This window comes from Patiria miniata, unplaced genomic scaffold (assembly GCF_015706575.1).
Source record: "Patiria miniata isolate m_02_andy unplaced genomic scaffold, ASM1570657v1 HiC_scaffold_23, whole genome shotgun sequence".
Lineage (NCBI taxonomy): Eukaryota > Metazoa > Echinodermata > Asteroidea > Valvatida > Asterinidae > Patiria > Patiria miniata.
Window position 1 is genome coordinate 9,047,154 of NW_024037062.1, and position 26,229 is coordinate 9,073,382.

The window sequence follows — 26,229 nt, forward strand, 5'->3', positions numbered from 1 at the left end:
ATTCTGTAACCCCGGCGGCCGACACGACCCGGCCGCGCCGCGCCGGCCCCCGGCCCGTGGTTACGCGCGTACGCCGTCGCATCATGGCGCCCGGTACCGAAGCGTACAGTGTTTCCATCAAGGGCAAATGGGGATCTTCGGTCATTTAATGCGGATAAATTTGAGTCTAGAGCTGGGGGTAATCGCCCAGAGCTGTGCCGATGGTGTACAAGCGGGTTACACCGTGCTAAACATACAAACTTCAAGGAAGAATCGGGTCCATATAAAGATGTCGATGCCAGATGAAACGGCTAACATTTTGTCTGATTTTGGATTCCGCTTTTTGATATGTACCTTTGATATGTACCATGCCTTCCTTAAATTTTCCTCGATCTGACAGTTTTGTTTTTATTTGCACAAAAACAAGAAACTATAAAAGAAAGACATAAAAAGTGAAATAAATGTCACTCAGAGTTTAAAAGTATACAAATAGTAGTCTTGTTTTCTTTTGTTATCGTGTACTACTACCGGCTTAATGTCATTTTCGTTGCTGGGATTTAAAAAAAAAAAAAAAAAAAAAAAAAAAAAAAAAACCCGACCGACCTACCCTATTTTTTCTGGCCCGTTACGCCAACATAACTTTTTTTTTTTAGGCCTTTGCTGCAGACAAATAGTCAATGGCTCAGTTTACCTTGAGACTTTGATATCGATATATGCAACCAGCTATAAAGTAACCTTGGTCCATAGCTTATACATATACAAGTCTGTGAAAAATGACCTACTCCAAAATGGATGAAGCATTTGCAATTTCACTCCCCCAGAAACGCTCTTCTTGAATCAAAACGTTTACCCTTTTTCTCATATTTTTTTTTTTTAAACAACAGATGACTGAAGTTGCAAAAAGGAAGTTTTGAGTTTATACAGATCACAACACATGATTTTTTTTTTTTGGTAAAATGGAAATCGATGATAAGTAGGTGTTCACCTAAATACCGGTAATGATTTCCTGGGTTGAAGATAAACTAAAAAATGTTGTGTGCGCTTTCAGAGGCGGCGGAACTGGGGGGGGGGGGGGGGGAGGGGGAACTCCCCCCCCCCCCCCCCCCCCCCCCCCCCCGATTTCCCCGAGTGCCCCTTTTGCGGACATAAATGTGCCCCCACGAGATGAAAACAAAACTGGCCCTACAATTTCAGATAATTTTGTTCAGTAACCATTTCCCAAAATGGTATAGAGAGTTCTGATATGAATGAGGAATAGGAAGCCTAAACCCCAAAACCCTTTCATTGCATGCGCCCTGAAATGTGTACATACTGCGTAGTTCGCACAATGGCCGGATTGAAGGGTGCCCCCTATTTTGGAAGATGGTACCTTGTCTGTTGATGGAATTTGACTAGTCACGGTGCCTATTGAAATATGATCTGACTGTTGGTGACTAGCCTGTGTAAAAGGCATGGCAAGGGAACAGGATTGACGTGTCGACTGTCTGTGACTGATCAAACAACAGGAGGGTTTAAAGTGAAGAATTCAAGTTAACCAACCGTGTACAGGTACAAGGGACGATTACATTCTCCATTTTGTAATGAACTGATAGTCGTGTTGATGATGAACTGCCAGAGATTTTTAGCAATGAGGATGATTGATATGAAATTAACAATGGTGATGACAATGATGCTGGTCATGATCATTGAAGGTATAGTCCATCATTTGTAATTTGTGCATTTTGTTCGTTTGGAGCAACAAAAGTGCTCAAGATCTAAAGAAGGGTGCTGAACAACTAAACTGATGAAGTGTCAGCTCAGCTTCAGCTGTATATTTCGAGAAAAACAACATTTTTTTCTAGGATCTCGATTTCAAATCAAAACTTGCTGAATCATGTTTTGAATTGGGCCTGAATTCAGCGTCCGAGACACGTTCTTACTGAGCCGATTGCAGCTACACGATGTCGGGCACTGATCCGACGAATTAAAGCCACTGCGCGCGGGTGTGCGTCGAGCCAATGCTTGCGCGCGCTTCACCGAATAACAAAACGAACTACTAATTTGAATTTCCTACGGTGCTTCTTAAGAAGCACCGTTGGAAAGGCCTTCTTTTGTTGATTTCTTCAAAATGACAGCTTGCCAGAAAGAATAATTTCACAGGGAGTTAAGTCCCCTTACTATCTTTCAACCAAGTATCTTTTTCAACAATAATTACGCCAGTTACTTTTTAGATAGCTTGGACTCTGGCTTTAAACCATACATCACCCCCGCATCTGTGAAAAGGGACTGGTCTGTGACTAACATGCATAATTTTACAAAGTAGGTTACGTTGGAAAGCAAAAGCCTATATATTTTCAACAAAGCCTTTCAATTTGGCCGTAGGATGGTGCCACTGAATTATCGAGCAGCTAGGGGTCATGCTAAATAATGGATCAGTTCCTGTTTCGTGTTCCATTACTCTATCGGTTACCGACAACAATGCGGGTACCGACCTGCGAATAAACAATGCCGGATCTGATGTCTTAGCGTGGGTGTTTTCTGATCCATCTACCCCCAGCATCCCCCACCACAATTTGTGTTTAAAGATGTAATGTTAGTGCTCTACAACAATTTTTTTTTTTTTTTCTGACAAATTTTCATCTTGTATGTTTCATTTTTAGGGGGAAAAAACAACTTTTTCTATTATGGGAATCAAATGCATAGGCATTTCCTCATCCACCCCCACTTAGTTTTTGTCCTGTACTGTTCGTGTTCTGCATCAAAATCCATTAAATTTTTTCCAGGTAAATTCTTATCATGTGTGTTTTATTTGTATGTAAAAATATTTTTTTTGTTTTTTTGTTTTGTTATAATTTGGGTGTTCTGTAAACCTCTGAATAATGCTTTTATTTTGGATTGCTTTCGTGCACGAACAGATTTGCTCTCAAGCAGACTGGTTCCCGGTCTCTACGTCATTCCATTCTTAAATGGAGGCGGGAACCAGTCTATCCTGCGAGATCTGAATTATCGGGCTACAAATAATTTGATATTTGTAAAGTAATTGGTCCATGGGTAGATTTGTTCCCCTTTGAACACCATTACATTGGACACGCAACAAACATAAAAATTATTAACTCGAAATAGAATGTTACAAATATGGACAGTGCATCTTTAATCTAGTATGAAGCTAGGTCACGCTGCTAATGGTGTGTCGCCACACGTTGGCAGTTTACGTCAAACTAAATTTGTCCTTCGGTGGGAACTACACGTATAATTGAGTGTGATATTTTGTGCCTGGGGCAAAAAGGAATATGTTGAGAATAGCGTGATGGCAACTTCGGGTAAAAAAAACCCACAATTCAGTATACAAAAGAATGAGGAACTATTTGAAGGGAAAAAAGTGTATAAAGGTTTAACGGCCGATTAGTCATTCTATACATTTCAGGTCCAAAGTGAGACTTTTTTTTTCTGTCCCTGTTACCTTGGTACTTTGTAATTTACCATTCAAGTATCATTAAGAATGACTTCAAACGACTTTTCAGTTTTTTGGGTAGGTAGTTTGCTATTCGTAATCACTCTTGGAGGATGACTGCATTAAGGAGTGCATCGGAATTATAAAAATCACAGATGTCAAGTTTGAAATCTTCAAGTTCCAAATTACACATTGTAATCAAGACAATAATAATACACCACTTATGTTAAGAAAAACAATCAGTTAATTGAAGCGTACCTAGGATCATTTGCTTTTTGTGTATTTGTCTTTTCGTTTGGAGCAACAAAATTGCTTAAAATTAGAAGTAGCTTGCAAAAGAACTATTCACTTGTTGAAAGTTTAGCGCAGTGGATTCTATACTTTTTGAGAAAACAGAGAAAATGATGCACAAAACTTTTGGGTTTCATGTATGTAAGTGGTTTCTGTTGCTAACGAATGTAAAAAAAAATGTGCCTGCAGACACATTATTTTGAAACCACCTTCAATGTGAGTTTTCTTCCAAACGATACCATTTTAGGTGGAATAATTTTACAGGGTATTTGAAACCAGTCCTATCTTCATTTTGGGCAAGCTTTCTGTCATTAAATAATTACTTTTTTCAGGTAATAGCAAATGATCCTAAGTGGCTTTAAATATTAAAACAATTGAAATGTAACAAGCTTACCGTCAAAATCGACTGCTTGTCGTCTGTATATGTCTGTTAGTTGAATTAAAACATGAAACAAATGCAAGGATTATATAAGTCCGTTAGTTTCAAAGTACATTCGCATCATGCAATGTCATTCAGATAAATATAGGTACATTTGTACCTTTAAATAAAAAAGTTATAAAATTTGAAACATGCACATGTGCACACACAAGCAAAATAAAACACTATCAGAAGTTTTAAACAAAATCTTTAAATTATCTAATGTTTAAACCAGTAAGCGCTGGAGGCCGTGTATACACGCAAACGTTTTGCAGTATTCGGAACGGATGACAGATAAACACGCAGGGAGCGAGGCTGGAAATATCTGTCAGTGACTCACTGTCAGCGAGCGAGACCGGAAAGTATGAGTGTGCTGCCCGAGGGTGATGGCTTTAACCTGCCTGGCTTGAGGTCGAGTGAAAAGTAATCCTTCGCCTCGTTCCGTTCTTGTCAAAATAATCCCGGCGCAAACTGGTTAACAATTATCAACTGGCAAACTTCCATTTTTTTGGTTAAGATTTTTACTAGATTTTTAACAAATCGCTTGTATTAGTGGTGGAACAAAACGTTGACAAAACTGACACAAACTTGCATGCATAATATAGGTTTTGGGAAATCAAGGTGATTCAAGTCAAACGTCATAAATGTTTAACACGTAAATTAAAAGTTAGAAACAACACAATCAGTCCTTCTGATTTGAAATTCACAGGCGTGTGGAGAAGAGCACACCTGGATTTTTCTAAGCGTGCAATTTTTCTAGGTGTGTGATTTTTCTATATCACATAACTTGTTCTAGGCTGGTGATTCAGTAGTCAAGCTGGGACTGAACAATATGGTATTTTTTTAATGATAATCATCTTGGTTTTTATTTTCTTCACCAACAGATTTTTTTTATCACAGTTATGAAGTATAATTATGCCGTAAATGTATGTGTGCAGTACAGAGGGATTCAGGTGTGCAATTATTCGCACTTCTCACGAAGCTTTTAGGCGTGCGATGGCTTGGGGGTGTGATCGCACGCCTCAAATCAGAAGGACTGCACAATTATGAGAGAAAGAATAACAACAAATTGACAAAACTCAAAACCATGTCTGTATTTGAAGCTCAGATGCACTGACATCTTGTCTTGCCCAATTTACCCAGTTTAATACTAAAAATTACTCACTGTGTGAAGATCCTGATGCTGATTGCAGAAGAAATGATGAGACAGACAGACGTGGGGGAAAGGAAGAAAACAAAAAATAAGAGGCTTATTAGTATGACATTTATGATAAATTCATGAATTAATAAGTACAGAGGGGAATAAACAGGGTTAGGAAGGCCTTGTAAAGCTGGTCCCTGAGTGCACACGATTCTAGTCGGCAACTGATACAGAATGGCTATTCACTGGAAGTCTTTTTAAAATAATAACAGGTTATGCAGGGTTTTTAACTAAGATCAAAGCGCTTTACATTATTATTACTACCCTTGCTCATTCGGCCATTTAAACATTTCAAAGCCAATCTCAGCTCCCTGGGGAGTATACAGCTCCATGCTGCCTCTTAGGCACAAGGAAGCTAATTCAATCACGATAGCCATCTCTGCCCTCACAGGTACCCATTCACTCCTGAGTGGGGAGAAGCAATTAGTGACAAAGCGCCTTGCTCAAGGGCACACGCACCAAGACCCCAGGCTGGACTCCAACCCACAACCCGCAGCTTTACCCGCAGACCACGAAGTCAATGCTCCAGACCACGAGGCCACGGCACTCCACTAAATGCATCTGGTCTTCACAATGGGCCGGAATTATCCCATTCATTGCGTTATGGGGTAATCCTATATGATAGCACTGCCCGGCTCACAAGTGACAGTCTGTCAGTCAGTCTGCCTGTCAGTCTGTCAACGAGATGCCTACAAAGAGAACGCTAGGCTGGCTCAGCCAGATTTAGCACTTTCACCCCAGAGGGTTTCGAGACAAATTCACAAGCTGACTTGGGTTGGACTTGAACCTACAACCTCCTGCTTTCTAGTACAGATGTCTTACCACTCATCCACCATGCTTGACGGGATCGGCTGGCTTGCTCAAATATACAGCAGAGGGTACCGCAACCTTAAATTGGATGATTTTTTTCGTTGGGCATGTCAGGGAAACGTAAATTCAATATTGTTTTTTTTGCCCTTCACTGACATTATTTCATAAGCACGGTATACACTCAGTTTTTGCCGGGATTGGGAGAATACCGGTAAATTCACGAGCTGTTGTCATGGGAACAGTAGAGGACATTTTTAATGAATTAGAAAAAAATGCTCTAAAACAAAGCTGGAATCCCAGTGTAGAACTAGTAGCTTCTCATTTTATCTTTTCAATAACTTTACTGACGAAGAAACATTTCTTGTAAACATGTAAAGCTTACGTGTTGTCGAGAGCAAGGCATTGATATGCGTGCAATTGACCTTTCACCGTTTGCGAGTTAGCCACGCCCCTTAGACAACGTAGTTTTTGTACACTAAGTTTTGTTTGTCTAAGATTTTGCGCGTTCCGCGTCCATTTGTATATCATGTAGCAGTAATTGGACAATATTTCACAAGCTGCATTGATGCAATTCTAACGCGATTCTACCGCGATAGGTCAATGGACCAATCAAAAGATGGAAAACCGGTCCATCAGGGAAAAGAGAATTCGCTAGATCCTGCATAATTTTGAATTCAATGCCAACTTTTCTCACATCTCAACCAGACTTGACAGTGAAAACATGTTCAGCCTCGGGCAGCCCCCTGCCATGTAATCTCATTTCAATGTCTCCCACGCACACGAAGCCAATTCAACCGTGATACAACATCCCTTAGTTTAAAGGTAAAACATACAACATTTGCTTTTGCTGTAATTTTCAGAAGTGGACGGATTAAGGGGTTAGTATTTTGTAGCGAATATTGTTGCACTGTTTGAAGTTTTGTGTTCATTGATGCCAGAAAAATCGAAGAAAAAAAATGCTGTTCCCGTAGTCTGGTTCCCTGACCCTACTTCAGATAAAACTCTAGACGTTGGGAACTGTTAGGTCAGGGAACCAGACTAGCTGGCTTGTACCCGTTCACTGATGTGCAACCAATTGAGACAAAATGTGGACTAACCAAATTTGGTAAATTGGAGGCAGTATTTGAAAAAAAAAAAAATTCCAAAGATGGTCAGCTGACCATCGTTGGAAATTGACACCAAAATTCCACTTTTCTAGAAAATGACAGCACACCAGGTGCCATGATTACATAGGATGCTTGAGACTATTATTCACTTACAGTCAAGTAAGGTATTTCATAAAAATATAGTTTTTTTTGTTTTTGATGTTTGCAAATGTTACCTTTAATATAACAAGAAAGACGCACCCTATGATACAATACAAGGATAAAGAGACAGGACATAACCGGTTCCCTCAATATCAAACATACAATCAATCCGCCCACGATGAAATATAAAATCAATTACTTCGAGGTCTGCGTGCATTGTCAAACGTGGGTGGGGCTCGAGTGACGACAGTATTAGCCATCACACCGTGTAAAAGACAACACGCAGGCTGTTAATATTTCAAAATGACCACTAGAATTAGATAACAAATAACACACAGTGGCTGACTCATAATTTTTTGTAGAAATTTTTTGGAGAGCGAATTTCAAAATTAATCACATTCTCCAAAAATGACATGAAAAAATGTATTCCACTTGATAATCGTTCAGTGTATGTGCAATACTACCTGCATTAACATAAATTTTTATTTCAAGTAGGGCCTACATGTCATATTCCGTAAGTGAAAAATTTATGGTTAGAGACGCATTGTCTGTGCCTTTCAACAAATTCAATTATTTTTCTTTTGATGAACAAATATAACCAGGTCTGCCTGCGAACGGGCTGGTTTCCGGTCCCCATATTATCGATGCCGATAGGAGGTGGGAACCAGTCGATCCTACAAGAACCAAATTATTACGGAGCTGTGATAATTCAAAATTTATACATGTAACTGGGCCATTCCACTGTTATGAAAGGCAGTGTTATGTTCATATACCAGAGCCAATTAACCATGATATCTAATTAACGATTCAGAGAAATGATCCAAAACTCCTAGTCTGTAATCTCCTTGACCATTACTAGACAATGGATGTATTTTTATAAGATTTGAAAAAATGTTTAAGGTTTATTCACTGAGTTTTTAAAAGCTCTGTTATGGACATTACATAACGCTTCCATAGCTCACTGTGGGGTAATTTCTTACTGATGTCTCATTCAACATGTTCAAATGTGAATAACTTTTGTTATGCTAAGAAAAATAGATAAAAATAAAAATCTGTTTTGAGGAGTAAGAGTCAGAAACAGCGTAGAAACTACATCTTTAAAACCAACTAAGAAAATAGCAAACAAATAAACAACCCATCAACTAGTCCAACAAACAAAGTTGAACAAAGCTGAACTTTATTTCAAAGACAGCCCCAGGAAAATTCAAAGTACAACTAAGAAAGAATTCAACTGGAGAAATACAAAAATACAAATAAAGAAAGAACCAAACAAACAAACAAATAACACTAACAAACAAACAACCCAAGGAACAAATAAACTCTCCATATCAACCATAAGTGACATCAAGACATTGATCAAATGAACATGACTACCCCCCCCCAGCAAGTCAATAAATGGCAAAATATAACAAATTTTGTCTTGTACTGGAGAACCAACAGCACAACTATAAGATGTCTGAATCCAGCACGGATGGGTTGCAGTCGTTAATCAACACAGTCACTCATAGAGGGGGATTTTCTCACGCCCCACTGGGAAAGATTTTGATGATTAAGAGCTCCCGACAGTGTCTGGTGACACCTCAGGGATGACGGGACACATGTCTCAAGAGGATAAAGAAGACGGCTGTCAAATGGATGAGGGAGACCTAAAGTAATGACAGCGTCTTTTTGTGGACTTAAGAGGAGAGTGCGTACGATGATAAACTGGAAGATACTGTTTCTAGCAAACCCACGCAATGGGTGGCGCTCAATGAGGGAGGTGGAATTGCTGGTGTTTGGACAGTACAGGGACTTTTGGGGTGATAGTCTTGGGTCAATCAACCGCCAAATCGCTATCACAGTGCCGGAATCTTGTAGCTGCGCGCATACACTCTTGTTTTACTATACTCTCGAGGACAATGCTTTGTGTTTCCCTTTGTAATCATGAAGGAATAAGTACACACTCTCCCATAGACTAAGCACACAAACTTACTTCACATTTCCAACAAAAGACCCAACTCCTGAGGACTGAAAGGATCTGTTGTTCTCCCTTTGTGTGTCGGTCCTCGGGGGTTATGTAGAACACGTACACCCATTTTGCCTTATTTACCGGTATGCTGCGGGCGTTCAGCACCTTGCACATTTTGCTACGAACCAAACTCCAAAATTTCAGCCAGTTACATACATGTACAAGATGCTACCAAACTGTGCAACTTTAGGGCAGCTTTTTTGTCGTACCCGTATGTAGTACGAGTTCGACCGAGAATTAGACAGTATTTGCCTGTAGAAGTATCGCATGCGCACGAGTTTCCCCCATTTTTCAGGGGCAGATTCAACAAGATTCCCAAAACATTGTTGTGATAGCGGCTCATGGGTGTATGGTAGTGATTCGCTGTGATAACGCGCCCCTCTAGCACAGGGTGATTGCAAATATACACATGCACAACACCGTTTCGAACCAAGACTAATGCGGTAAGGTACATAAAAACATGTCTGAAATTGAATGTTGTCACATTTTTAAAACATTTTTTTCACCATTTCAATCCCAATGAAAATTGGCAATAACACAGAAACAAGTTTTTCCCTTTATATTTTCTCAAGAGTATCCTCCATGTAAATTATCTGCATCTTTTGTTTTTCAAATAAACCACAAGGCGAACCGGCTGGGTGCAATATAATAATTTTTCAAAGTTGAACAAAGAAATCAACTTACATTTTCTGTTTTTTTTTTTTTAAAGCTATTTTTGGATCGGTTTACGAGTAACATATTCTTTAGATATAAAACAAAATATAACTATTCTTTTTTTTTTAAAATAGTAGGGAAAACACACACCAACAACAAACTTCTTGTACTGCCGAAATTATTTTACGTCATATGGTGGAAAACTGTGCAAAAACTGTACGTTTAACTCCAAAGCATTTACATGCACTATAGGGCCTACAATTTCAACAGAGATTAACAAAAACTGCATGCTGAATTTCCAACATCAGTTTGAAGCCACGGCAGGACGCACATACCGTTATTGTTTTTACATGTAGCTACTCATAAACACAATTGTCGACACAATAATAAAAACTGAGCGTCACGGCAGAATTTTATGAGACAATAATAAGCTTACCGACTGACGTCAAGCCCTGCGTGTAGGCAATTATACAAGCATCAAATAAAAAAATTGGATCGCTCAGAAAGGAAACACAATCTCTCAGGAATTCACGATGCTTGAGAGAAGCTTTGTGTCAAATTGTGCAAAGCATCAAAATGATATAAACTTAGGGTAGATTTTTCAATCGCAGGAAAATTGTCTTCAAATTTTTGTCTAGAAGCGCTGGGGTGGAAGTGCATGGTGGATCTTGGGGAGGGGGGGGGGGGGGGGGGAGGGGTTGATTGAAGGGTTGTCAAAAAAAAACCTTGAGCTGCAAAAAGAAAAGGAAAAATGACAGGGACAAAATAGCACATGCCTGCTAACAAACCTCCCCCCCCCCTTATGACAGCGATAGTAAACCCCATTCTTAAGCAAAACATGGTCTGCCTCTGGGGGAGGGGAGAACGCCTCTGAGGGAGGGGAGATTCTCCCTGGGTCTGAGAAATCCTCCCTGGGGAGGGAAAATCTGGCCCCTCCACGGTAATTTTGTCCCCATTACTGCCTCCAACTTTGACTTAAGTGCCGAGCCTATATTTTTTTTTGCACATTCCTTTCAGAAAATGTGACCTTACCCTAGAACTTCAAATTTGAAAACAGGGAGAAGGGGAAAAAAACCAAAATATTGAAACTTTCAATTAACAATTAATAAGAAAAAAATGCTCATTTGCAGACTATCCATGAATTTATTATCAGAGCAACACACAAAAAACAGCAAAAAAAATCACCCCAAAAAAAACAAATTAAAACTTTTGTATACTTTATATAGGCCCCCTATACAATGCATTCAAATAAGTTCTCACACTACATGTATTTCTAACAAGATTTATTAATGACAAAATCCTTTTGCTATTGCCCCCCCCCCCCAAAAAAAAAAACCCCTTAACAATCTATGCACTAAGAATTGCTGTACCTCCAAGAAAGCACACATTTTAATAAAATCTGTAAAATTTATGGGGAAAAAAATGAAAATCCTACTCGAGGTGTCAAGAAAACTTCCACTTTGAAGGGTAAAGTTAGCAGTTTTTGTTTTACTGATGTTCAAACAATATAATATACAAAACTGTTATTTTGATGAAAATTCAGATTCAGTGGCTCATATTATAGAGAACTCTATGTGGTATACACAGTAATGCTTTAACCTGACTGTGTCTACATTTGATTATTTTAGTTAGCGCTGAAAATGACGGTGATAAATAGGGTCTTGACCGGCGAAAAATATTCCAAGATGCATAAATTCTGAGCGTGTTTACACAAAACGAGACCAGCAAGTATTTTTATTGCATTGACATTTAATTCCGATGGATTGAATGACTTTAACCTAAATTTCCAAATGGCTGACCTCACTTTCAATACACAAAATTGTTTGCTTTCTAAGTCATTTCAATATTTCCTAAGTTATGTCTGGTTGAAACAAATGCGGTTAGATGTTTCGGAAAAATGTCACAACAAAAAAATATACTTTGAACAAAGAAATTCATTGGTAACTATTTTTTTATAATCTATCTTGTATTATGAAAAATGCAGAAAATCTAAAAATATGTGGAATGTGTCTTTTGTTTGTTTCCAATAAGAACACCACTCGAAATCCAAAGAAGAATGTTCAAAACATAACCAGGTGAAGTTTCAGCTCAGTGGATATTACACTTTTTGAGAAAACAGTGAAAAAACCATGCACAACTTTATCAATCACGAAACACGATTTTGTCCATAGCACTCTTTACTTCCAAAAATCAGTCGATTGACTGATCGTTGGAAATCAACTTTTCTTGATTTCTTCTAAATGACAGCAAGCCAGACGGAGTAATTTCACAGGGTGTTTAGTACCAGTACAATCTTTAATCCAAGTAAGCTTTGTGATAATAATTCACTAGGTTACTTTTGGGATAAATGCAAATGATCCTACATGCCTTTAATCCAAGTAAGATTTTTGATAATAATTCGGTAGAACACTTTTGGATAATTGCAAATGATCCTATACGAATCTTGTTAGTACAAACTCTCTTAATACAAAATTCTGGTTATAACAAACATAAGCCTCAGTCCCGACTGTGCATTTATGTGCACAATGAATGGGACTGATGGTCCTCTTAATACAAAATTCTGATATAACAAACAATTTGGCTAGGTCCAAATGAGTTTGTATTAACGAGACTCGACTGAATATGGTTTGCAGTGTGCAGCACACGGCATACGGTACCGTATTCCATGTTGTGGTGATTTCTGCAGCTCACTACGTGCTCCAGACATTAAACTCCCCCGCTGGGCTTTATTTCAATCACTCTGCCCATTACTGCGCATTTAACTTCATTTACGCTCACGGGATAAGTGAATGCTTGATGTACAATACACCAGACACGTACCGTAGCTCAAGCAGGTAATAACATGTGCAAAAGAGCATCACGTTACCATGGAAACTGCATTCTTGTCCAATTTTGCTTTTTCACCGTTTAGGGCACATCATGTATGTGCTTGTAACACTCACAGTCACAAGTGAAAACAAAATCCTTTCTTCAACAATAAGGATGAAATGTTACTGGTACAAGTAAACGCACAGTATATGCCTACACTATAAGATGGATACCGATACATGGATTATAAATGGTCTGAATATGTATATTTGGTTAAAAAAATATGTGTAATTGAAAATACATGTGATGGTTATACAGCTGTATCAACCATTTCAAAATTAGGCCGTCTTCAAGATGACAAGTTTGAACAGAGTCTAACGAGATATCTAACAAGATGCCTGTTTCGTTAAATATCTCATGTTCATACATATGTGCATTTTACACATGTATGCATGACATCAGCAAGCAATGGCAATATAAATGCACAGTTCTTACACATGTACTGTATGCATTTTGTATGAAAACATGTACAAATGTATGCAATCCTCCAATTTTATTACAGATTCAAGGCTAAAACAGCAAATTCAGATACATACATTATGTACAGTGGATTCACCTCAAATATACAATATGCAATGCTAAACTGCTAGTATAATTAGTCACCACAAAAAAATTCAAACTAAAAAACACAATATTGAGAAAATTGAGAATGACAGCAATAACAATATAAATTGAAACTGTCAGGAACCAAAAAAAATGATTGATAATGTGTGTCATTTCTGGAGATACATTTAACAATTTTTTTTTAGCTGTCTTTTTCCAAAATTCTAACAAATACAGTACAATGTATAGATTGTTTGCACTGCGGACATCTTTGGGGAGTGTGCTTTTGTTCAGCGGGGATATGCATCAGTAGATCTCTTGTGCATTTATTGTTAATGAATTAAAGGGAATGTACATCATTGGCTTTTGCTGTAATTTTCAGAAATGAACTATTTGAGGGGTTAGTATAATAGATCAAATATTGTTACACTGACATGTTGGAAGTTTTGTGTTCGAAAAGTAGTCTGGTTCCTTGACTCCACTAAAGATGAAACGGATCAATTTATAGATGCCGGAAAATTGTAAGGTAAGGGAACCAGTTGTAGCTGGCCTGCACCCGTTCATGAACATGTAATCAATAGCAAACAAAATTTGGACTGACAAAAATTGTAAATTTGGGGCAGTAGTTGAAAAATAGTTCGGTTTTTCCAACGGTGGTCGGCTGACCATTGTTGGAAATGTATACAAAAATACCTGACTATTTTCTTGAAAATGACTTCACACCAGGTGCCATCATTTTACAGGATGCTTTAGACTGTCATTTACCAACATCCAAGTAAGGTATTTCGTAAAAAGTTGGTAGTTTTATTTTTTGATGTTTGCAAATGTTGTATATTCCCTTTAACATAACAAAACACACCTCCAACATGGCTGCTGAATTCAACTGATGTATATAATTCATAATGTACACTGAATTCACAACAACGAAGAAGATGATTTACGGTACATGAGAATACGCACAGTTCCTTTTATCAAATTTGATACAGCCTAATTACCGGTATATAAAAATTAGCATATATAAATTGAATATCGAACCGCTTCAATGTCGTGGCATTTACATGTGACTGAGAACATAATGTGCAAGCTGTGTTCAAGGACGACTCCTTGTGAACAACATGTCTGCATTTATTATAAACATTCAAAATTGCTATTTTTTTTTATTCCTGTATTCATCATATGATACGACCAATATGTCTAACGATGCCACTTGAACAGAAGGTTCTTGATGTAAGTTTACATATTGCTACAGCTTCGAAATTACATTTTTGCCAACGTTATATTTTTTAAACTTACATGTGAAGTTACCCGACCGCTGTGATAAATGGGATTTTTCAAGAGTAAAGTTTTCGTCAAATTTCCACAGGAATGTTACTGTTTGATGTTTTCTGTTTCTTTCAAAAATACTTGATATGAACACATTTCGCATTTCGCCAACCAATATTTTAACTGTACATGTATGTAAATGAAAACATGTTCAAATACTGTAACTGGATAAATATTTTTTTTTTATAGATTTAATTTCCTATATTTTGTCATTCTTCAAATTTAGGGTCCAAAGTGTGACATTTTTCCTGTCCCTGTTACCTTGGTACTTTGTAATTTGTCATTCACATATCATTAAGAATGACTTCAAATGATTTTTTTATTTGTTGGGAAGATAGATTGCTATTCATAATCACTCTTGGAGGACGACTGCATTAAGGAGTGCATCAGAATTATCAAATCATAGATGTCAGATGTAACAGGGACAGGAAAAAAGTGGAACACAAATTTATAGAATGACCAAGTTGCATATTTTGTCTAACAGTCCAGACATTTAGCGATACGCTTCAGAAATTGTAAATACCTTCAATTATACATAACAGCAGTACGAAGGCTATACACTTTGTATACGTGTGATAGGGATTCCACTTTAAAAACTACATGTAGAAAAAAACAAACATGTAAATTTTTTGTATCTATGTCTGGGCGTGGGAATTAATGGGCACGGTGGATTGCGACAATAGAAAAAATCAATATTCATAACGGACCAGATGGCGGACCCGCCCATGGTAATTACAAAGAAGAAAGCTGTGATCAAATAAATTGTACATGCGTCTACTTTCGTCTGACTAACAATACATGTATGTTTGTTACATCGGCAGACCGACATGGCATGTGTTTGAACACGTACTCGCAGTCTATCCAAAATTGCCTACGCCGGCCAAGTCACGATTTTTGTACCGTCAATTTCTCTCTTGGAGGAACTGACACCATTTGCAAACCTTCAAAAATGAAACTGTCAAAATATCATGAAATATCCTACTTGACTGATTTTAAGTAAATAATAGGATCAGGCATTATGTGAAATCATTGCACCTGGTACGCTGTCATTTTTTAGAAAAGAAGAATTACCAAGAATTTCCTTATGATGGTTCGGACCAAACCATCGTGCTTTCAATTTAAACCTACGTCAGGTTTTTTTTCTCAAAACAGGTTTTCTACTCAGCTGAAATTTCGACAGGTTAGTTTTTTTTTCAATAACTGCTTCAGATTTCATAAGATGGAATTTTGCGTCGGGGTGATGTAATTCAGATTTATTTTATTGTTCCTTAAACTGGCACAAACATATTCAATTGGAAATGGCGTCCAATTGTATTGCCCTGCAGTGAGCCGATCTTTAAACTTATATTTCTGACAAATTTGGGATGAAATCAGAACTGAAAATTGTGTTTTTTGGGGGGTTTTTTGGCGATGGCATGGAGGGATCATTTTTCAAACTTGCAATGGGTTCAGGACTGCTTTTAGGAGTGGAAAATGCAAACGGAATCTGCCCATAACTGCTAATAGTACCTGTGAGGGCAGAGATGGTTATCGTGATTGAATTAGCTTCCTTGCGCCTAACAGGCTGCATCGAGCTGTATACTCCCCAGGGAGCTGAGCTGGTATTTGGAATGTTTCATGTGCCCAATGAGCAGGGGTAATAATGATGTAGCGCCTTGAGCACCAGTCCTGGTGGATACGTGCGCTTTATAAATATCCACTATTAATAGAAAGTCACTCGTTACATACATGTAAAACTAACAACGTAATTCTCCTAGTGACGCAGCTGGCCCTGTAAAACTTCGGCCCCTACTGCTTCTGAGTGTTAAACTTACAATCAACAGTCCACACTCGACAATTTGGAAGTTCACTGGCTGTTCGCAATGGACTAACTTTGGTTAAGTTTACAACTATCTCAGTCAGTTTTACCAAACAAAAAGTCCAGTGCGAACACAGCTAAACGTCATCATATTAGCTAACTCTATAAAAATCAAATCCTTCTGTCACTTTCCCCCTATTTGAAAATTGATTGCTCTAACAACAGTCAAAACAAACACATAAACCTGCCAGTAATCACTATGCAAAGAAACACTGGTGACAGGGCAAATATTGTTTCTAAAGAGTTTCTCAGTGCACACAAAAGAAAAGTAAACAAAATATAATCACACCTCTGATGGGAAACTTGTCACTACATGTTGTAAAAGTGCAAAGTCGGGAATTTTCTGGTTTGTGTGATTTTCACACGACGAAACTCTTTCTGGTGTTTTTTTTTTTTTTCGTTTGCTTTATTTGTCCTTTGTGTAAAATGTTTTGGGCTATTTTTGTGTTTCATTAAAGTTGATCTCTGCATTCTATTTCAAGAAATAGAGATTTGTTCTCAAAATTTCCATTTTTGTATCATTTGAAAGTTGAATCAAAAAGGTAGAGGCCTTAAGTTTGTGCAACTTAAGTTGATGTTAATCATTGACGCACTTAAAGAGATTTATTGGTTCATCCTAAAAATATTTGGAATACATTGGGGGATATGGGAACAAAACTTAATTAAGAAATAGTTGCCATAACTTAGCATTTTCTTAATCAATCAAGCACAATAACCTTGGAGCTTATACTTATTGTTTTCCCAATCAATCATGCAAGCTTACGGAACCCAATAACAGATTCAGAAAGGATTATGATTGACTTACATTTAGATGATCTAGATTGCATTTCTTATTATCACACAATCAAGGCACTCATGCCAAATTATAAAGCATGTCTTATTTACAATTAAATATTGTAAATATAATATAAAACTATGCAAATCAATATAAAATTATGCAAATTTTCACAGATCTCAAGAGACTGTCTGAACTTTATCCCTGGTAAGTATTTTTTTGATTTTTAAAACGGTTATGAAATTAATTGTGTTCAAACAAAGGCATGTCAAAAACAAACTCAACCGATTTCAAGGAAAATCAAGCATGCACATTTTTCTAATGTGGAAATGCTTCATCATGTTCATGATGTGACGTTCTCGTTGCCTTTTACCTTCTGTGTTTACTTTTTTTTTTGATCCACGTAGAATACACCTTAAATAAATTCACAATGTTGTTCTTCCTTTCAAGTTCAATGTGTTTTTAATAAAAATCAACTTTTTTTTAAAATTTCAACAGCTTCTTGACTTGAGTTTGCTTCTGATGTACTGGTTGAGTTTGTTTTCGACATGCCTTTATTTGAACATGAACAATTTTAAAACTCTTTTAAATATCACACCAATACTCGCCAGGGATAAAGTTAAGATTCCAAGGTTTAAAATGATATAAAAAATAATGGCGGTAAGTGTTTCCACTCTGACGCTAGAGCCTCGCAAAAAAAAAAAACCAGTTGTGGGTATTTTGGGATGCGCTGTGGACCACGTCAATAGTCCAGATCCCTGCTGTTTTCTTAACTTATCCTCGGAGTAAACTCCGACATTCCCCGCATCTTTGCGTCCCAGTCCAGCTCCGGAGCCAGAAATCACTCTTTGAAGATGTAACTCAAGATGCAGCTAGCCCGTGGAGACCCGTGGAGACCGGAGGGCCGATTCCCTTAGGCGACGCTCCGGCACGACCAATTTGGAATGCCAGCCAATTTGAAAATGTCGCAGTTGAGGAATCCTAACAACGGGGGGAATCTCTACAAGCGCAGACGCTGCAACCTCTAATTGGGGGACAAATGACTGTCGATTGGACATGACAGGACTGGAGCGTACAGTTCATATTGGGGGGAATTTAGCTTTGAGTTGGTTCGTTGAGTGACCGGGTACATCATTGTGTTAGGGTGGACGTTACTCTTTGGTCTGACAAATAAACATCGCGCAGTACATGTGTTTATATAAAGATGTTATGAGTACGCTATATTGCTGTCAGTTTTTGTATGGGAGTCTAGAACACTCAAATTTGACATGGAGGTCTGTCAAAATATCAGTTTGGAAGAGCTAGACGAGGAGATATGACTAAAAGAAAAATGTGGGGCTGTTTTGTTTTCAATTCAATTTCAATTTTTTTTCTTAAATTTTGAACACTAACATGATACACGTTCTTCAAAATAACAGTTTTGAGAAGAGCTTGAACAGAAGATACCATAAAAAAATTATATGGGGCTGATTTCTTCTCAATTTCAATGTTTTATTTTTTGGAAAGTACATGTATAATAGTTTCAGATCATACATTTGCCCTTAATTAAAGATGTATTTAACCCAAAACTGTTATCACATATTTTTCTTTGTCTTTTTCTCTGTGATTTCACAAACTTCAAAGGGCATTATTTGGCCAAAGAGAGTCTGTTATCAAAAAATTAAACTGTCACTGTAAAGGAGAAGACCTATAATTTATCAAACTTATTTTTGACCATTTCCGTTCTTTGTCAAAGACTTGTCACAATTGTTGAATTTTTTTTCAAGCCGGATCATAGTCAGAGTAAAAGTGAAGTTTCACGATGTGAATTTGCAAAAGTTGAACATATTTCAACTCTTAACAAATTTCACATTGCAATTATTTGATGACGTCAAATTGTGATGGACTTGTGATGGACTTGTAATGGACTTGTGATAGACTTGTGATGGATTTGTGATGGACTTGTGATGGACTTGTGATGGAGTTTGTGATGGACTTGTGATAGCCTTGTGATGGACTTGTGATGGACTTGTGATGGACTTGTGATGGACTTGTGATAGACTTGTGATGGACTTGCGATAGATTTGTGATGGACTTGTGATAGCCTTGTGATAGCCTTGTGATGGACTTGCGATGGACTTCAATGTGATTGTACTTTGACGTGCTTAAATTTTCAAAATTGTATCAGTAAAAATGCCAATCATTTAATGCAGGTTAATCCAATATCCAAATCAGAGAAAATGGGGCTGAAATATGTGTTTACAATGAGATTTGACGGCAGATCGCTGGAATTCCAAACAGTTTTCTGGTGACCCTATAAAACTTGCAATTGAGGTTAAAACTTGGTCCATGGACAGGTTTACTGTAAAGTGCTGGTAGTACGTGCATGTACGCACGTTCGCCGTCCCATCTGACGTTAGTAATTTCAACAAATGTTAATTAATCTCATTCGAAAACCAATCAGAAATCAAATGCTTAATACAATTTCAGACAAAAACAACTTCAATCAAACGGAAATTGTCCTTTGAAAAGCAAAAGTTAATTCGCTGGCGAACAACTACGGAACTACATCATCCATGTAGGCCTCACTGCAGCAACCATGGCAACCAAACCGAATTCATCATTTATTTATCTGTGCCAGAGAATGGACTGACATCATATTTATAATGTTATTGTCGGCAGCTTGTGCGTGGGTCTGAGATGTAAATTTTTCTATTTTTTTTTTTAAAACTTGCTGGATTTTTTATGAACATTGTGCAAGTTCTTGATGGTCAATAGCCTGGTTACGGTTGAACTAATCCATTAATGTTGAAGAAGAACTATTAAAAATTGAATAATATGCATGAAATATGAATACCCAATTTCCTCTTTCAACTGTGCATGCACAGACCCGTAAATCATTGTATGATTTATTGATGTATACCGGTACATGTACGTACTTGCACAGCTGTTATGTTCAATACAATGATTGATTTCACTTCAAGGATGGTTTGTACTTATAGAACTGGACTATTAACTGTACCGCCCCAAACCGCCCTGCATATTACTCCCTGTACTGTCCGAAACTGCCCAAACACTCCATAGATTCATGAATGAATACAAATGTAATATAATGTAGTAAAAGAGCTAATAGGTTACATAATAATAATAACCGTATTTATATAGCGCCTTTTCCAAAGGATACAAAGCGCTGGGGGAGAATGCAACCAAAGACAGGTAAATGAACATATGAGACCCATTATGTAGCACCTTTTTTTGCTAGGTGCTGCGGCGCACATTGCTGCCACTGCCAGAAACACCGGGGCAAACCCCTTCTCTTAACGACAAGTGTATACTGGGATCTTTAACGTGCATTACATAACACACGGGACCTATGGCTTTACGTCCCATCCGAAGGACGAAGCAATAATGGTAAAGTGCCTTGCTCAAGAGCACAAGCACCATGTTCCCACGGTCATCAAAGCATGGGGCTAGCTCCATGATCAAACTGAAGCAAATGAAGTCACAGACTTGTGATTGGCTTGTGATAGACTTGTGATTGACTTGTGATAGACTTGTGATAGACTTGTAATTGACTTGTGATTGACTTGCGATAGACTTGTTATGGACTTGGGATGGACTTGTGCTGACTTGTGATGGAGTTGCGACAGACTTGTGATTAGACGTGTGATGGACTGGGGATGGGCTTGTGATGGACTTTGTGATAGACCTGTGATGGACTTGTGATGGACTTTGTGATGGACTTGTGACCGGACTTGTGATAGACTTGTGATGGGCTTGTGATAGACTTGTGATGGGCTTGTGATGGACTTGTGATAGACTTGTGATGGACTTGTGATGGACTTGTGATAGACTTGTGATAGGCTTGTGATGGACTTGTGATAGGCTTGTGATAGGCTTGTGATGGACTTGTGATGGACTTGTGATAGACTTGTGATGGACTTGTAATGAACTTATGCGGACTTGCGATTGATCACCAGTAGACTTGTGATGACTTATGATAGACAAAACTATCCTCTAGTAAGATCTGTTATCATATCTGCTGTTGAAGTATTAAATTCTCAAGTGCCTGAAATCGCTCCTCTGGTTTTGATCGGGTGGCACACACATCCGCAAGAGACACCCTCCGTGTGCATTTGATACAGAGAAATCAATACGCATTAGCTTTCTGGCTGTTGTTCACGTTTGCCTTTGATCTGACTTAATTAAAGGTGCACTGACTGTGCTATATTTACTCACATTACAAAAATGTAATGTGAGTAACCGATTTTGTGCGTCTTGTTTATTATACATAACACATTTTTCTGGATGTCATCTTTGGTGCTTAGGTAGGTCTAGGTCTACTCTATCTACCATGGGATAACAGTTATTAAACCTTTTCAGTAAGGTAATTACAGCCCAAGGAAACTCAAAAGTACATCAAAAATGTAACGTGAGTAACCGTGGAATTGCCCTGCTGCATTGGGTTGTACCACTTGGTACTTGTTTCTTGGAAATTAGAGCATACAAGGCGCAATGATTTTACAGGATGCTTGATCCTATTATTTACTTACAATCAAGTAGGATATTTCATAATATTTTGGTAGTTTCATTTTTGAACGTTTGCAATTTAAGATGTCTATTACCTATAAAAATGATGACCTGACAGAATGACTTAAAAAAAAAGGCAGCCTTTGGTTAATTATCTGATTGGATTCTCTGTCCGACCGCCTACTCTACACGTACATGTACAAGCTGAGGCACGGTAATTGCTCTACTCGGTAGATTGATGCATTCAGGGCTTGATGGAAGACGGCACATTGGGTCGGCGAGATGAAATGTCAAACGATCAAACTGCCTTTTGAGGTTACAAAATGCCCTTCAAACTCAAGGGTGAAAATACAAGTAAAAATCGACAAAGTTGTCTGCTGAACTTGACCTTTCGTTTATTAAAAAACTAATTCTGTTCCAATGACAAACGGTGTGATAGGAGCCTGAAACCTCTACATGTACATTGAAATATGTTACTCCCTTACACAAAATAATGAATAATTCGGACTGTACAACAAATATATGCCTTTAAACCTGGAAGATGATTTTTTTTTTTAATGAATTTGTTGTAACAGGCAATTTCCAGCGCCACTGACCTCACAAATCAGACATTTTTTTGGTACTTTAACTCTAACCTTCCCAACTCCTCAAAAAATGCTCTTTGCAAAATGGAGGATTTTGCAGGACTGAGACTACATGTATATGGCAACAATGTGTGGCTTGGTCTTGGGCCTGACCTTGTGTTGTTTATGCTCAGGCGTGCCTAAATTTAGGCCTACCGGTATATTATACTTGAAATCTTCTGCACTGCTCCAGGATGTCACTGGCTCTGCCCCAACGTACTGACAGTGATTGCCGGAGGATTTTGCAGGATTGAGGCAGTGGTCACCCCACCAAGAACCACATTAAAGAAGTAACAGATGATTTTGCAGGATTGAGGCTGTATGCAATTTTCACATGGAGGCAGTTGGAGGATTTTGCTGGGAGTTAGGGTTAAGACCTCAGCGATTTTTTTTTTTAAATATGCCTTTAAACCTGCAAGATGATTTTTTTTTAGAATGAATTCATTTTAATAGGAACTCCAGTGCCACTGATGTCACAAATCAGACTTTTTTTGGTACTTTAAGAGCTCAGCGAACAAAATCTTCAAATCTTACATGTATACAGCAAAAACTGGTCTCATGGCGTGATGAACAGGGGTAATAATTGTGAAGCGCAGAAACCTTTGGTATAAAGCGATGATAATAAGCACCACATTATATTATTATAAAGAGTAATGGTCAAGGAGATTACAGACTAGGAGTTTTGGATCATTTCTTTGAATCATTAATTAGATATCATTTTTAATGGGCTCTGTCACGGACATTACATTTTCTTCCATAACATCAGAATTGCCCTTGTCGCAATGTATACAATTTGATACATCCCGGCTCTTGTCAACAATACATGTAGGTTGTTTGGATCGCTTGAGAAATTATCGTGCCATCTGCGATTAATTAAAACAGATGGCCCCTTTATGGGTTTACGAAACAGTACCACTTGCAACCTTATTAGAATATCGGCAACTGTGATGATCGTATCAAGTAGCGATAGATTCGAAAGGGACTAGCGTTGATCGCAATCAATATTGCACTAATGAACGGCTGTACTCACATATGCTAATTATGCACGGCGGTGTATGTATTTATAGAGCAAACACGCCGATCCGAGCACAATTATAAAGAAAAACAAAAGTGCAGCTGTCTTGAGCTAGCGCACTGTGTCCACTTTGTTAATTACGTCAATGCAGATTGGACAATTCCATTTTTCTTGTTACGGGTTTCTACCAATTCTGATTGCTACGCAAATTCTTTTTCCGCATGGTTCATTTTATAAATTTTTCCTGTCCCTGTTACCTTGGTACTTGATAATTCACCATTCAAGTTTTATTAAGAATGACTTAAAATTAATGTTTATTTGTTGGGGGCCGGTAGGTACAGTCGAGTCTCATTAATACAAACTCGTTCGGACCTAGCCAAATTGTTTGTTATATCAGAATTTTGAATTAAGAGGAACATCGGTCCCATTCATTGTGCACATAAATGCACAGTCGGGACCAAGGCTTTGTGTTTGTTATAACCAGAATTTTGTATTGTAACAGAGTTTGTACTAACGAGATTCGACTGTACCTTAGTTTGCTATTCATAATCACTCTTGGAGGACGACTGCATTAAGGAGTGCATCAGAATTATAAAATCATAGACGTCAGATGTAACAGGGACAGGAAAAAAAGTGGACCCTAAATTTATAGAATGACCATGTGACATTACGTGCAAGCCAGAATTGATAAACTTTCAAATTTCGATCTAGGGCTCGTGGGGGGGGGGGGGGGGACATTATAATTAAAAAAAAACAATAAAAAATAATGCTTAAATATATTTTTGGCAAATTATTCTTTTGTCTGTTTTTCAAACAACCTCTCCCCCCCCCCCCAAAAAAATGTAAAAAGGAAACCAGCCAACTGATCCCGCAAGCTCGGTGGTCGAGTGGTAAGACGTCTGCACTAGAAAGCAGGAGGTCGTGGGTTCGAGTCCCACCCGACTGATTTTTTCCAATTTTCACTCAGGTGGTACCAGTAACACACTGAGTATACAGTGTTTATCGGTCGGTGAAGGGCAAAACCTAATATTGACTATACACCTCTAAAAAGTTGGGGGAAAACAAGGCTTGACCGCATATAAGCCACTGGTAAATTACTTGGCTACATGTACGGCTTATAATTACACGAGTGTCTGTGGTAGCGGCTATAGCAACTTCCCATAGACTCGTGCGTTGTTGCTAGCCCTAGCCTTATAAAATTTCTAATGCAGCCATTCACTGGACTGACATAGTCAACAGAGGTCATTACTTGATGACTTCCTCTGTCAATGAAGTCACGCTTGGCCGATGTCTCCATGCACCGAAAAGGGCGAATTTGGTGCCACTACCATGGTACCAACTTATAGCAAAGTGCATGGCAAGTCACTCTGGTTATTTATTAAACATTTATCACTCCCGTTAGCCTGAGTGAAGGCTAACTATAGAATATATCCATAATTAATTGAGGTCAGCTTGCAACACAATGTACATCTATTTTATCCGTGGGTTCGTTTGGTGAATGGGAAGATATGAGAAAAAGCCTTGATGAAAACACGAAGTCATTTCACAATTTAGGTGTGGAAATTTTGGGGGAATTATCTTATTTGATGGACTGTACCGGTACGTAGGGTTGGGCGAGGTAATCTTTACTGTAAGTTATAATTGGATGATTTCAAAAGTAAACAAATTCTTTGTAAATGAACAGAATACAAAAACATTTGGAAAAGATTTCCATATACGACGTTCACTCAACACCCTGTGTACAAACCCTATGAGATTGGACTGAAAAAAATTAAGTGTTTTCTTAGAAAATGCTTGTATTTTCTCACTGCTCAAATTGACTTTGATGACATGAAATTGCTATCTGGGGGCTTGTTAGTCAATACAGAGGAAAATTAGTGAACTTCGTATATGGAAATCTTTCCAACATTTGTTCAGTTCAAGTGATCTTTTGTCACTCGCGCAGAATAATTTCTCAGGGTATTTGATACCCAACCTATCTTCACTTTGACCATGGTTTCTGTCATTCAATCGGTAAGTACTTTTTTCGTGTAACTGCAAACGATCCTATGTGGCTTTGAAAAAAAATAATAAATTTTTTATCCAGATTGAAAGAAAGAAAATAGGGGACAAATGTAACCAAAAAATAACAACATCTTACCTCCACAATGATGTTGGGTTATCTGCCACAGCAGTACGACAACGCACAGCAGGAATTCTGCAATGACGTCCCTTCTATAAACCGCCATCATTCTTGCAAAATTTTGTTCAGTCTCCGGTTGAAACAAAACTTGTCTCCTGTGTTCCCTCAAACTATTCACTGATTGCTTTCTGACTGCGTTGGTTGGTTACTTAGGGGAGTTGTGCGGTCACAGCTGGAAGACGTCATTCTGTGTCGGGAATATACACACAGTCTGCGATGCAGCGGAGGGAATGAATGATGTTATGCCGAGCTTAAAATTCTGGGGGAAAAAGTAAGAGATAATGGGATTATAGCCACTTTGCTCACCACAAATTAAACCAATGTTACAAAGATGTCTTAAAACATCTCTGCAACATTGTCTTCAGTATGGTCATTTTATAAATTAGGGTCCATTTTTCCTGTCCTGGTTAACATCTGCCATCTATGACTTTTATAATCCTGATGCACTCCTTAATGCAGTCATTCTCCAAGAGTGATTATGAATAGCAAACTACC

At 38.1% G+C, this 26,229-nt stretch overlaps 1 protein-coding gene across 10 annotated transcripts in view; it reads right to left on the bottom strand.

Annotated features, from left to right (window-relative positions):
- The window catches only part of LOC119731169 (protocadherin-15-like), a 93,785-nt gene that overhangs the window by 58,075 nt on the left and 9,481 nt on the right, over window positions 1-26,229 (bottom strand). For 9 of the 10 annotated variants that reach the window (XM_038204227.1, XM_038204226.1, XM_038204225.1 and 6 more), the window contains exons 2-4: window positions 25,693-25,993; window positions 5,284-5,301; window positions 4,095-4,127 (exon numbers count right to left, since the gene is read on the bottom strand). In XM_038204227.1, the coding sequence (XP_038060155.1) occupies window positions 4,095-4,127; window positions 5,284-5,301; window positions 25,693-25,783 (142 nt within the window). In that variant the 5' untranslated portion in view covers window positions 25,784-25,993. The remainder of the gene's footprint in view (window positions 1-4,094; window positions 4,128-5,283; window positions 5,302-25,692; window positions 25,994-26,229) is intronic. The other variant, XM_038204228.1, reaches the window with a different exon arrangement.